Source organism: Leuresthes tenuis, unplaced genomic scaffold (genome assembly GCF_036924035.1).
Source record: "Leuresthes tenuis unplaced genomic scaffold, fLeuTen1.0.hap1 SCAF_10, whole genome shotgun sequence".
Taxonomy (NCBI): Eukaryota; Metazoa; Chordata; class Actinopteri; order Atheriniformes; family Atherinopsidae; genus Leuresthes; species Leuresthes tenuis.
The window spans coordinates 11,903,966-11,917,002 of record NW_027325364.1 but is presented as its reverse complement, the minus strand read 5'-3'; the positions used below and the strand labels follow the sequence as shown (position 1 = coordinate 11,917,002).

The window sequence follows — 13,037 nt, the reverse complement described above, 5'->3', positions numbered from 1 at the left end:
TAAGCATTTAGATATCTATTTGTAGACTACTTTTTGTATGTTTGCAGTACACAGACAGACACTGTGGTTAAATGGGTTGACAGGAAGACAAGCTGTGCAAAACATATTTCTTCAAAATGGGTTTGCAGTTTTAGCTCAGCAGCATTGTGGCACTGCTGGACAAAGGTTGATTGGAAACAATGGAGATGGAGTGAAAGGAAGGGGTGTAGTACAAAGAGGAAACAATCTCATTGTGCCGCTTTGAGCAGTTACAGTACCGAAATCAGTCTTTTAGCTGTGCAGCTAAGGAAACATATGCGCATACTACCTCGTAGCTTGATGGTTAGGACAGGAAGGAAATGAGGAGAGAGACAGAGACAGAGAGACAGAGGGGAAAACAGAAAATGAGGGTCAATGGGGCTTTCCATTGTGTAGGATTAGAAAAGACATGAGAAGTAGGTAAGACACAGTAAGGAGGGGAAATAAATTTGTTGTCACAGCCAGATCACACATCAGAAGGAGAGTGGAGACAGAAGTCTGTGAGCAACGAGTGAGTAAGCATCAGAAAAAACTGTAGCCTTTGAGATCGGCTGTCATTTTGAGTTTGAAAGCCAGTTTGAAGACGAAAGAAGACCAAAGCCTTAAGCTTTTACACGAGAGTGGAGGACTGTAATCGAATGAGCTACGAATGGCAAATATGTGCGAAAATGATAAGTACAAGGGTAAAGATGGGACATGCTGTGACCGCTGCCCTGCGGGTGAGTCAACATCTCAGAGTTTCATTCACTTTTTCTCTTTGTTTAACAAATGTGAGCAAAACACTGCTTTCCTCAGCCACAGTATTTGCATAGTCTCGCATCTAATGCTTGTGTATATTTCACTCTTTTCATTGTTCATCAGGACACTATGTACAAGTTGAATGTAGTGCCACACAAGGGACAAAGTGTGACAACTGTCGACATGGGCACTACACAGCAACAACAAACTACCTGTTGAAATGTGAGGTCTGCAAGAATTGCTTTGAAAGTAAGTCAAAGACATGCACAGACTGCACTGTATATGTACACAAAGAATACAGAGACACAGGTCCATCCTCTTCTCCCCCTACTGCAGGGTAATAGTAGATGTATCGCAGTCGTTTTACTCCTGTTCGTTTATACCCGACTGTAAACTCCAGTCAGCTGCATAATTCAAAGTGTAGTTCTGCTATCACACAGTTTTAGGGCGACAGCGAAACTTCCATCTTCAAGTTAAAACTCTTTGAAACATTCTACAGTGGAAAAATAGAAGGAGGAAAGTGCTCAGGAGTTTGAAATGTAATTTCATCTCAAGTAAAGTGCAGTCAGTTTTATCTGTCAGCCAGGCACCCACACACATGTACACAGACTCCTTTAGGTCAGCACATTATAGAAACATTAACAAAAACAAATCTCTTTGTCATACGTAAAGGAAACAAACTGAAGCAAGTAAGTGAATGCACAGCTGACAGGAACACCGTTTGTGAGTGTTTGGAGGGTTTCTTCTGTAGCACCGATGAGTGTGACCACTGCAAGAAAGTGACCTCCTGCGGTCTGGGTTTTGGAGTCAAGCATCAAGGTAAGCTTTAGATTTTAAATTAAAAGTATAATCATGCTCTTATACAGGAATCCACACCATACAGTGAAAACTGGAAACTTTACATGCTTCTCATTTGATTCCATTTTACAGCCACTCGCACAAACGACACAATCTGTGTAGCGTGTGCAAAGGGGAGCTACAGCAACGTCACAGATTACATCTCATCTTGTAAACCACATACCAGGCAAGACTGCATCTCTTTATCACTCATTATTAGTAAATCTAAAGGATGATGTGCTGTAAGTGAGTGAATTAGTCACCTGTCAACACAGCAGAAATTAGTCTTGGTTTTGTTTGAAATCCTTGGTTTACAAACTCGAAACATCGAACATCCCACATCACACCTACTGTAACTTTATTTCATGAATACTGATGGAATAAAGCAGCAACTATTTTCTGAGCTCGTTTGATCCTGCCTTTCAGCAGTTTTTTTAGTTAGTCAATCATGTCCAAATGAATACTACATATATGGACTTTATTTACTCATACATTTTTTGAGGGAATATTTACTTCTATAATCTCATATGTTACCTGCAGATGTGAGGACTTGGGAAGAGATCTGAGGAGTCCGGGAAACTCAACAGCTGACGCCACATGTGGAAACTTCAAATCTCGTAGGTCCTCCATTTTCACTTCAGTCGACCAGTACAAATACTCTACATCTTTTTATTCTTCGATCTGTATTGTTTTTGCTTTTAAAAAAAACTACTTTTGGAGTTTCGTGGATACTCTTATACTGTGTGGCTCACAGAGTTTCTGTTTACCTCATGTCAAGATGGGAAGAGGAAGTAATACTCTGGGAAACCATTTCATGGGGATGGAGCACTGGTTGCAGTTTATGTCTATGACATATGAAGAGAATGATTATACAGTTGTGATAGAAAGAAAAATGTGAAATACCCTTTAGATAAATGATATAATCAGCCATTTAAAAAGATCAAGTCAAGTCTGACTGGAAGCTGTGAGTTTCAGGTTTTTTTTATGGTACTCATGCAGCCTCACTGATAACCATCAGCAATGACAGGATGCAGTTCACTGGAGAAACCTTTCAGGTCCAAGAAGCACTGTGCTGGCATAAGGAAGCTGTGGTTCTCAAGTAGTTCTGTTCTGCAGTCAACAACCAGATTAGTGGCTCTTTAAGAAGAGCGAATTGGTTTTGTTCTCCAAGGGGAATGAAGTTTAGGTCCTCTCTAACCAGGAAACACATTGTGAGAACTAGATACCAGATACATCTGAAAAGGAATCATGGTGACATCGGTGCCGTAAGTGAATGTGTATTAAACCCCTGAAAACAAACAAGCATTATGGAGACTACCTTTGCTAGGTCATTGAAGAATCCTAACTCATTCATACATTCAATATGGACATCTGCTGAACAGCTTTACATGCTCAAAGGCTTCTCTTGAAAAAGCACTTTGTATCACTTAGTTCTTTGTCAAAAAGTTCAATTAAGGCTGTACAGTGATGCTGTGAGTTAGAATATATATTAATATCAGTATGCTAACATGCTGTCACTGGCTATGCCAATATTTTAATGCAAGTATAATATGCACATTTCTCACCAATTTATAATGCTGAAACTTGAAGATGTGCAGCTGAACCTGCTATAACTGTCCATTAGTTATATGGGTATTTACTTTTGAGCTGATTTATAGAAATTTGTGGGTTTATCTAAAAGAGTTAAATTCATCCTGAGGGCAGCATGATGGCACTAGTAGATGGCACTAGTATAAAAGTCTTAGGATGACCAAAGTCATTAGACCCATCCTCTAAGAACAGTCCAGTTTCAGTCTAACAGTGACTTTGATAGTTCTGTTGCAAATTGAAGAACCATAGAACCATGTCACTTGTGTGGCTCAAACAAAAAGTACAAATCAATCCAAAGGAGGGTGAATAAGACTGACCAGACATCAGTCATGAACAAGAAGGAGTCTTTACAAATGTTAATACAAGTGAGTGCAGTCATTAAGTTTAATTAGGACATTCATGCAAAGCTTTGACAATGTAACATCAATCAAGGGTTATGGGGGTTAGCGGTAAGAGGTTAGATACAGGAAATCTTTTAGTGAGCTAAACTCCGGTGTGGTACACGTGACGTAAACATTTTCATCAGAGCCTGCATTCACATGACTCATGTCCCCAAAAATACCTTTTTCTGTAGATGTTGAGCTACTGAGTTACAGTCCTTCAAGCAAACACTAAAATAAGGGCACCTACAGGTTTACAGTGCCCAGAGCATTACAGGCCGCATTCCTTAATTATGTATTATCCAGAATAGGGTTTAATGACTAATCTAAGTTGTACAGCTATAGTTAAGAAAACATAATGAAACTGTTATTATGATCCTAAAACAGCCAATATCAAAACCAGCTACACATTACAGTAAAAACATTTCATGTTTATGATAGAGCTCGTGCCAATCTTTATCTTCAAGTAACGTAAAGTAGAGTAAAAACTCAGGAACAACTTCACCTTTGCAGTGCTGGTGCTGATTGCCATGCAGAGTTTAACAGAAAAATCGTTCTTGACATGCAAGAAAGCATAAACAGAGGTTGTTAGGAATTAGTTTACATGTATGAAAATGTTTTCATGGTTCACATACAGGCACCGTAGTGTATTAACATACTAAATCCATCGTGTAAATCATGCCAATACATCTCACAAAGATCAAAGTACAAATGGGATTAGTTTTGTTTAATTAGTTTTGTCCTCTAGAGAGGGGTAACACTGAAGGAATTAACCCGAAGGTTTTTGGTGATCATAATTAGAACATATTATATTATGATATTTGTCAGCTTTTAATGCAGCATTTCCAGGTTTATATGGTTTACATATTTGTTAGATCGTTGAAATTCAGTCAGATACAAATAAGTAGTGAAACACATCAAGGGCGCGGAAAATCCAGGTCAAACCTTGTTGGGTACACTGTGTTTTATATGTGGTATAACAATGGAGAATATGATCATACATATTTATTAAGTTCATATATTAATAGATAGTTTATACATTTGTCAGATCAGTTCCAGCTTAATTAAAACAAGTCATATCCACTTAGCAGTATGTAACACTGATGCATTAAGGTGCGACAGCAAAGGTGCATACACAAAGATTTATAACTAATCAGAATGACCATGAAATTTTACAGCAGTTCATTCCTCTTAGTATGTTTTCTGAGTATGTTTTGGAGCTGAGATCTTCACATTGATATTTACATCCAAGGTGTCTATCCAAGGTGACTTACTAGGAAAAAGGAGAATTATCAGTCAAGTACGGTATATTTGAAAGAATAATTTACAATAAACAATGCCAACGTCAAGAGGCAGCTAGACCACCTAAACCTATGTTTAAGTTAGTTAAGCACAGTTCAAGGAAGAAATAAAAACTGGGATCTGAGTATTTGCCAGGATTAAAATGATGTTCTTCCTTTTTCGTGACGTATTTGTGTCAAAGGTTTTTACTGACGGGATTAGGGACGTGGGCTGCACTTTGGTGTGGTGGTTAGCACCATCGCCTCACAGCCAGAGATTCAAATGGTTCGGGTTTTTCTGTGTTGAGTTTGCACGTCCCGTGCAAGCGTAGGTTCTCGCCAGGTACTCCGGCTTTCTCCCACTGTCCAAAAAGATGCATGTTAGGTTAGGTTGTGATTCTATATTGACCCGTGGAGTAAGTGTGAGCATGCGTGGTTGTTTGTCTCTGTGTTGGCCCTGCGATGGACTCCTGATGCACACCAGTGACAGTTGGGATAGGCGCTAGCCCACTCCAAAACCCCAAATTGGATTAATCGAGTAAAGAAAAGGCTTGGATGAATGTGAGAAGTGTATTTTTATCACTCCATAAATCAGAAGGGACTTGTGCTATGAGAAGTTGCTATGAAGAGTCAGAAAAAATGAATAACGAGTGATCTAAGAACGTCATCTGCACAATCTCTTGCTTGAAATCCCTCCCAGAAAAAGGTCATTCTGAGAAAACAGCCCTAACGAAAGACTTAGGATCTTTTTCGTTTATTTGTTTTGCTGTTTGTACTCTTGTTGTGATAAAAATGTGCCAAGATGTTATCATGAAACTTCTCCTGTTTGAAACCTTAAGGCAGTTGCCTTTGTGTTAAAGGTTTTTAAAACTTAAGATAATGTGAAATTTAGAAGAGGGTAGCACTTATGTTTTCCTGTTGTTTTTACTGAATCCTCTCACATTGTCATTTAACTAAGCAGCAGCCGAGTGGGGCTTTTAGACCACCAAATCAGTGCTTGAAATTATTTAACATAGTTCCCTTTTTTGTGCGTTGATCACATTTACACCAGTTTAGAATCTCAGCAAATGTTTGTTTAATCAGCCAATAAAATGTTGGTTTTTTTGGACATTGTAATTATACAATTTTGTGGAAGAAAGCCTTCGTTGTTGCTTTTGATTAATCGTTTTTTTTTTGTGGTTCATGAAAGGATTTAGAGTTGTTGACAAATACATGAAATATACAGAAAAATCGTTGATATACTGAAACTACATTATAGTGTATTGTGCACTTAGAAATGCTACTCTTTGGAGAAAAAAGGTCTGCTGTGGTATCTGTTTCATAATTAAGAATAACTACATTAAATGAGAAATATAAATGATTTCATTCATAATGGTCATTTGAGGCATTACCTTGCTGATTTCATTAATGAAGAAACTTGATCAATACTCAATGAACAGTATCTCCCACTCTATATTTCCCAGAAGTTACAGCTGACCTATATAAATGTGACCTAATTCAAATCTAATTTTCTCTGTCTTTGTGCATCAGATTGTTCTTGGATGCTACCTGCAGGCTTGTGGTCTGGACTCGTGTTGACCATACTCATCGTGGCAGTTTTCTTCCTCTGGAGAGCAAGACGCAAATCATATAAATCGGGTGTGTACAAAACGTCATGTGTAGGTGTGATTTACTGTTGCTTTTGTCACACTTTTGTTCTCAAGCTGGATTGTAAAAAAAAAAAATCCTAGCTGAAAAAGCAACAAAGTCATGTGCACATATACCTACACAACGGCAGTAATGACTTCTGTTGTTCACCACAACTGTGGGACCCATTTGAGTTGAAGTCGTACAGTTGAAGGTCACTGCTTATCTCTGTCAAACATACCCTCCCACTCTTTCCTTGCAGTAAATTAGTAGCAGAAAATCTGGTTAAGTTAAACCTACTGTTGCATAACTGACTTTCTTAAACATACATACACACACACACACATATATATATATATCACTTTGAATCATTAGGTCTGGTGCTTCGTAGTGAAAGAAATTAATTTAAGAAATAGAAGAATAGTCAAACACAGACATATTATATAAGGAGCTGCTAAGTTTGTTGCGACACAAGTTTCAACAAAGATGACAAACTGAATGAGAAAGCCACATCCTGTACAGTTTTACCCTGACACAGTTGTATGATTTAAATGTGACGCATACTTCACAGGCAGCAAACTCATTCTGAGAAACCAGTCCTACGTATGTGGCACAGAGCCGTCACATTATGTTTTGGCTGACACTGTATTATACTTGACGTTTACTCATTTTCCACAGAACCATTGTGCTAATACTGGAACTGACAGATTAAATACAATAAATGGGGGGCCCTTTGGTCTTCAAGAACAAGCGTTATTCATATTTTCAGTGTTTCACATGAAAAGCGTCAAATGTCAGTGTTCTTTAATCATCTGTGTTGAATTCACTGATGCTGAGAGGATACAGGTTTCCTCCTCTGTGTGTGTGCTTTCCACACAGATTAACATATTTGCACGTCAATACTTTCGACGTTATTTCAACAGAAATTACGAAAAGACAAACTTCCCTTCTTGCTTTAGTGTTAAGTTAGTTTCAGTTTTATATGCTGACGTTTTGAGATTGAGATTGAGATTCTACTGCTGCCCTCACAAATTAGACTTGAGATGAATTTTAGTTTTATAGCTCAAAGCACTGTTTTAATGATGAAACAGTGAAAAAATTATGATAGTAAGAGTTGTTTGCCTTTGAAAAACAAATAGTGTCCTTGTTTCATTTCTTATTTATTACTTATTTTATGTTCCTCTTTCCTCGAGTCTCTTTTTTTTTTTAAGTTGTTGCTTCACTTGCATGTTTTTTACGGTTACTCTACAGCACCATGTCTGGACTGATTTATTCTCTAAAGGGCTAGTTTGACATTTAAATGCTGTAGTACGAGTCTCATCATGCTCACAGAGAGCTCACCGAAGATTTGGATGAATCAGCAGGCTTTGGTGACTAACTAATTTTCCACCAATCGTGGCTCGATATCCATGCGTTTCTAAAAAATGGAATCTCCAGAACGCATACATCAAGAATAGATAAATTACCATTTCCATATGGATATATGTATATACAGATATTCGTATACAAATTATTTTATTCAGAATTTGTATCTATGTCTTTAAATGTAAATTGGAGAGGATCCATCACTCAGTAGGAGGAAGCTGTTAGCAAACATTTTTCGTTCTTATTGGTCATCATTTAGTGTAAAGTCCAACACGTGACGCCTCGAGATTCAGTTCAAGGCCTTTCTCATTAGGTGTTGCATACAGATTTTAAATGAATGACATTCAAAAAAATAACATAGCCAGGGTGTCTTTGGTTGTTTATACATCCCTCTCCTCTGGAGGTTGAAAGGTTTCCATGATGGCTTCAGTGGATTTCGATACTCTTTCAATAATCTTTTTTAGACCCACTGAGTGCATCTGTAAAATCTCTCAGTTTATAAGTTTCATTTTTCCATATTAAATGTGCAAGACCATTATGATGGATTGAGACTGTTTTGAGTCAGAAATAACCACAGTGTTTTCTGAAAAAGGAAACCTCAAACCTTTTACAACCTTCTATGAGTTCAAGAGTATAGGAGCATTTGATACTGAAAAGATGATTTTGATATCTCTCACATATACATTTGAACTCTTCATGTTACTGTCATTAAACATTAACATAGTTTTACAATGAACTACAGCATGTTTCGAGCATGTCGTCCTTCAGTCTGATAGCATTGTACTGTCCACACCAAATCCCAGTTATCTGGCAAATAAAACGTTTTTCAGGATTTGTTTTCCCACACACCCTCCAGCAACAATGGATACTACCTTATAGAACCAAGTCTCAGCTTTAATAGATTCATGTCAGTAAAGAAAGAGACATGAATGACTGATGAAGCCACTTTAATACCTTGTCCCTAATGATGAAAATATGCTACAGTAAATATTTCTTAGGCAGCTGATAAAAACAGTTCATGATTGAGAGATTTACTTTTCGACCGAGGCAGAGATGTCTCAAAATATGAAGATTAAAGATGCGACAGTGTAATTAAAAAAGGACAAGAATGACGCTCATAACAAGATAAAATCTATCAGAAGTGGTTTGTTTTGTCACGATTATCTGTCAGGTTTCCTCTTAAAAGGCAGAACATAGTGTATGTTGTGGCAGAGTCGGAAGCATGGCATTAAATTACTTGCACAGCAAAGAAAAAACCTGCACAGCAAGTAAAAATAAAAAAACTCTACAGGATGTAGACGACAATCTGGAGAACTTAACTTCAGAAAGACCGGGTGGCAGTTTCTTAAGCATTTAGAACAAAGTTCTACAGAGAGTGGAAAGAAAATGTTAGAGGGGAGTGCGGAGAAAAACAACAGACCACCTCATCTTTCTAAGGTAGTGGGAATGTCAAATCAAAACTCACTGAGCGACACATTTTATTTTAGAAACACAGCATGGAAAACGTCCTTAAATAGCTTTGTTGACATAGTGACTAGTTTTCGGTCCAACTGAGCGTGATCTTGTTTTGACTTCCTGTGTATCTGTCCCAATATGTTTGAATTTGAGGAGCTGCATTAAAAGACTTATATCTGTACTTTCTACACTGACCTAATACTTAGGACCTAATACTTACATTAAAGCTGAGACTAATGTGATAGTTTCAGTACATTTTAGATTTACATTTTAATAATGAAGAATAGATTCTTCATTATTTTGTGTTAGCTAAATATAAAGTCTGAGAGTTGTTTGCGTTTCTGTCAAAAGCAGAAAAAGTCACGACAGCAGTTCGACACGGCTAGACTTTGTCACATTTCTGTATCACTTTCAGTATGAGACATGTACAAACAATGACAAATAGTGCAACAGAGCAGAGTCTTGGGTGTTATGGGGTTATCTAAGGGTCTTTTGACATAGTTTACCTTGTCGATAAGTCACTAGTTCTGGGTTTTTTGCTCTAGCTCTGGTGCACTGAATTTCATCTAAAATCTTGAAAAATGATTATCGCATTTATGTTCGTGAGCATGAGGTTGAAATATCTTATTTGTTAATGTGGTATTTGTTCTCTGTGTGGCAGACAGCTGCACCATTCCTGTTACTCTGATGGAGATTGCTCCTGCACCACCTTTATCTCCACTGGAGCTGTCTTCTCATTGTCAAGAGAGCGGCACTGAGGACGACTACAAACTTTTTAATACAGGTACTAAATCCCCAATACGCTCTGGAGTTTTTATGTCTATCTATCCGGCGAGAGGTTTCTGAATTAATCAGGTATGGTGTTTGTTGCTTTAAGAAAAGAAACTGACTGGTATTCATCACACAGCAGACCTATGATGACCTAAAACGTCAGAGGAAGGGAACTGATAGCAGGCTTTAAATGATTAAATGATTAAAGCAAATTGTTGGAATGCTGGAATCTTTTTTTGCATTAACATTATTAACTCGTGGTTTTGATTTACTTCCATGCTACAAGAAGGTTGTAAGTAATTCAGTTTCATAATCCCTTAAATTTACATTGACATTACATACAACATATATTCCCTTATTAAATACACATATTAATATATTTTCTCTGACCTGTGTTCCCTTTAAGTTTAATGAATGACATACAATGAAATTTGTTTCTAACTTGCATGGGAGTGTTTTAAAACTGTATATTTTAATTTATATGCCTCAGTTACCATTGCTGCTCCATTTTAAATTTTGAAATGCTGGGGACACATCAAAGGAAAGACCTAGATTAATGAGTTGAGTGATGTGCTGTGCAAAGTCTGACGCTGCAGGCTGTGAGAGATGAAAGTGTAAGAAAATTGTGTCAACAATACCGAGGAGACTTTTTGAACTATTAGGTTGTGTAGTTAGATGCCACTAACTGGACTATCTAACAGGACATTTATTCCTAAATTACAGTTCAAAGACTTACACAATCTTTCCCAAGAAGCACCAAAGCTTTTCATGGTTATCCAAAACGTTACATTAACTATAATTGTTGGTCCACCAGTTTTTTTCTTTCCCCATATTAATCTTCAGTGCACATATTTGTTTTATCTCCATTAAAACGGTTTCATCATTAACCCAATAAAACCTCACATCGAGGTTCAGAAAGGGCTGGGCATGTTTTCTTTGAAGGACGGTCACACTGACATTGCTTCTGTCATCTTCTTCAGATGATACTCTGATCAACTGCAGCAGCCTTCCCATAATTCAACGGAAGCTCTCTGTTTCGTTTGTTGAATCCAATCACAATAAAGAAAGCTCTGGATACAACCCGGCCAACTTCCTGAGGTGCCACTCGGAGCCACAGGAAGACGAGTGGTGTGGGACATAACAACCCAGGATAGGTTTGTTGATCAGGTGCTATACCTGGCTTGGACATCTTAAAGTATTTTCTTAACCCTCGAACTGGATGTATTTATACCAAAAATAGAGACTTTTGCTGTCAGTAGAGTTTAAGGTGGCTGATGCTTTGCTACCACCTGCAGGACTTTGATGGCAACTTCAGCTCATATACTGTGATATTTCCATTGTGTCTTTACAAGCTAACAGCTGAAAAAACACTGGTGCAGCGGTTTACTTGAGTAATTAACTTTGATGTAAATTAGTCTTGACAGAGCCACACAAGTGGAAGGAGCTCATACTGTGCTGTGTAGCTAGATCTCAGTGGTGTATCCATTCTTTATCTTTATGTCAACAAATCCTGTGAAAAGACCAAAATATAGAAAGATGTACTGATAGTAACAAACACTGCCTTGTGTATCTTATATGTCTGTGTTACGGACCCCCATTGTTGCTATAAAAAAACACATCAGTGAGTCACACTGTTGCACTAAATGACATGCTCATCCATGACCTTCATTTTGATCATTCACACTGCAGTAAACATGTACTGTAAACCCACAGCTCTTCTTCATTAGGAACAAATGGTGTCAAAGTACTAACAGATGAATGACTGGCATTTGACTTTTCCTCGGATTTGTTGACAGAATTATTCCAGTCTTATCGCTTAAGTAAACCGTTAAACCTTCTCCAAGGAAGGATCCAGAGATGCTGTGTAACTGTTAATCAAAGCAGAATGTTATGATTCATAAATCATCTAAATGTTGAATTAATACATGTGCATAAACACGATGTGCCAAATGTCAAACGTTTGAAAAGGAGTTTCATAAAAGTCAGGACGGGTGGATCGTCATCATGTCTTGCATAACCTGTTTTTTTTCTTAACATCAAAGAACTGAGGAGGACAGTTGTTTTACCTTTGAAATCGACATGTTTTCCCGTTCTTGTTTGATGCAGGATTTCCGCTGTAGAACAGTTCAGGATCTCCTTTGTTCCAAATATTTTCATTGGCTGATCAAGTCTGAACCAGATGAGGACCTGGACTCCTTCACCACACTGAACTGAGGAAAGCGTTCTCTGAAAACTAAATAATCCCGATAGCTATACGCAAATTCTCCGTCATGTGCACGAATGCCCACCGTTGTCATAAGGGAGACTGACTCTTAAACAAAACGTTGTTAACTGCCTGGAAGATTCCTCTGCTCTTTAGTCCAGAGCACGCAGTGTTCAGGATTTCTTATATGAATCTGAAAGAAAGAGTTTCAGCTTAAATGAGTTTAGACACAGAGATGGCGACAGCGTAAATTGATTTATTTTCTCGACTTGGTAGTTTTAATTTGCATCATTGAATGCAGCGAAAAAAACTGTGTTCGCTGACAGTGGTTTGCAGACGTTTCCCTGAGCCCTTGCAGTGATTTCCATTAGTCCTCTGCTCACATAAGAGATTACTGTTGACAATTAACCTTATTAGATGTGAGATTATCCAAGAGGTGTTGTTCAGTCTTTTCAACAGATTCAGATTGATTTTTTTTTAATCCCAGGTATATTTACTGCTATATTTGTTAAATAACTCGGTTTCAACATCTGATATGTTTTCTTTATCCTATTTTCTATGACATAGATAGTTTAAATGAATTACAATGTACTGCATTCTGTTTTTTATTTGCAGCTTAATTTTGTTGGAAAAGGTCTTGTATTTATTTTAAACAATGTCTAATTTAACTTATATTGTACCATCTTCTGTCAGTGACTTGTGAAATGCACATTAACACCATTAAAAAAAGTTTGTTTTTTTTAATTACATTGCTATGCAAATTTTTACCAGTCA

At 37.5% G+C, this 13,037-nt stretch overlaps 1 protein-coding gene across 1 annotated transcript; it reads left to right on the top strand.

Moving 5' to 3' along the window:
• The first annotated feature begins 101 nt into the window (after positions 1 to 101).
• LOC140316958 (tumor necrosis factor receptor superfamily member 5) lies at positions 102 to 12,993 on the top strand. Its single transcript, XM_072395044.1, has 8 exons — positions 102 to 737; positions 880 to 1,005; positions 1,429 to 1,575; positions 1,687 to 1,780; positions 2,074 to 2,210; positions 6,374 to 6,481; positions 9,951 to 10,073; positions 11,041 to 12,993. The coding sequence occupies exons 1-8, from the start codon at positions 668 to 670 to the stop codon at positions 11,199 to 11,201; spliced, it is 966 nt and encodes a 321-aa protein (XP_072251145.1). The 5' UTR covers positions 102 to 667; the 3' UTR covers positions 11,202 to 12,993.
• Positions 12,994 to 13,037: the final 44 nt, after the last annotated feature.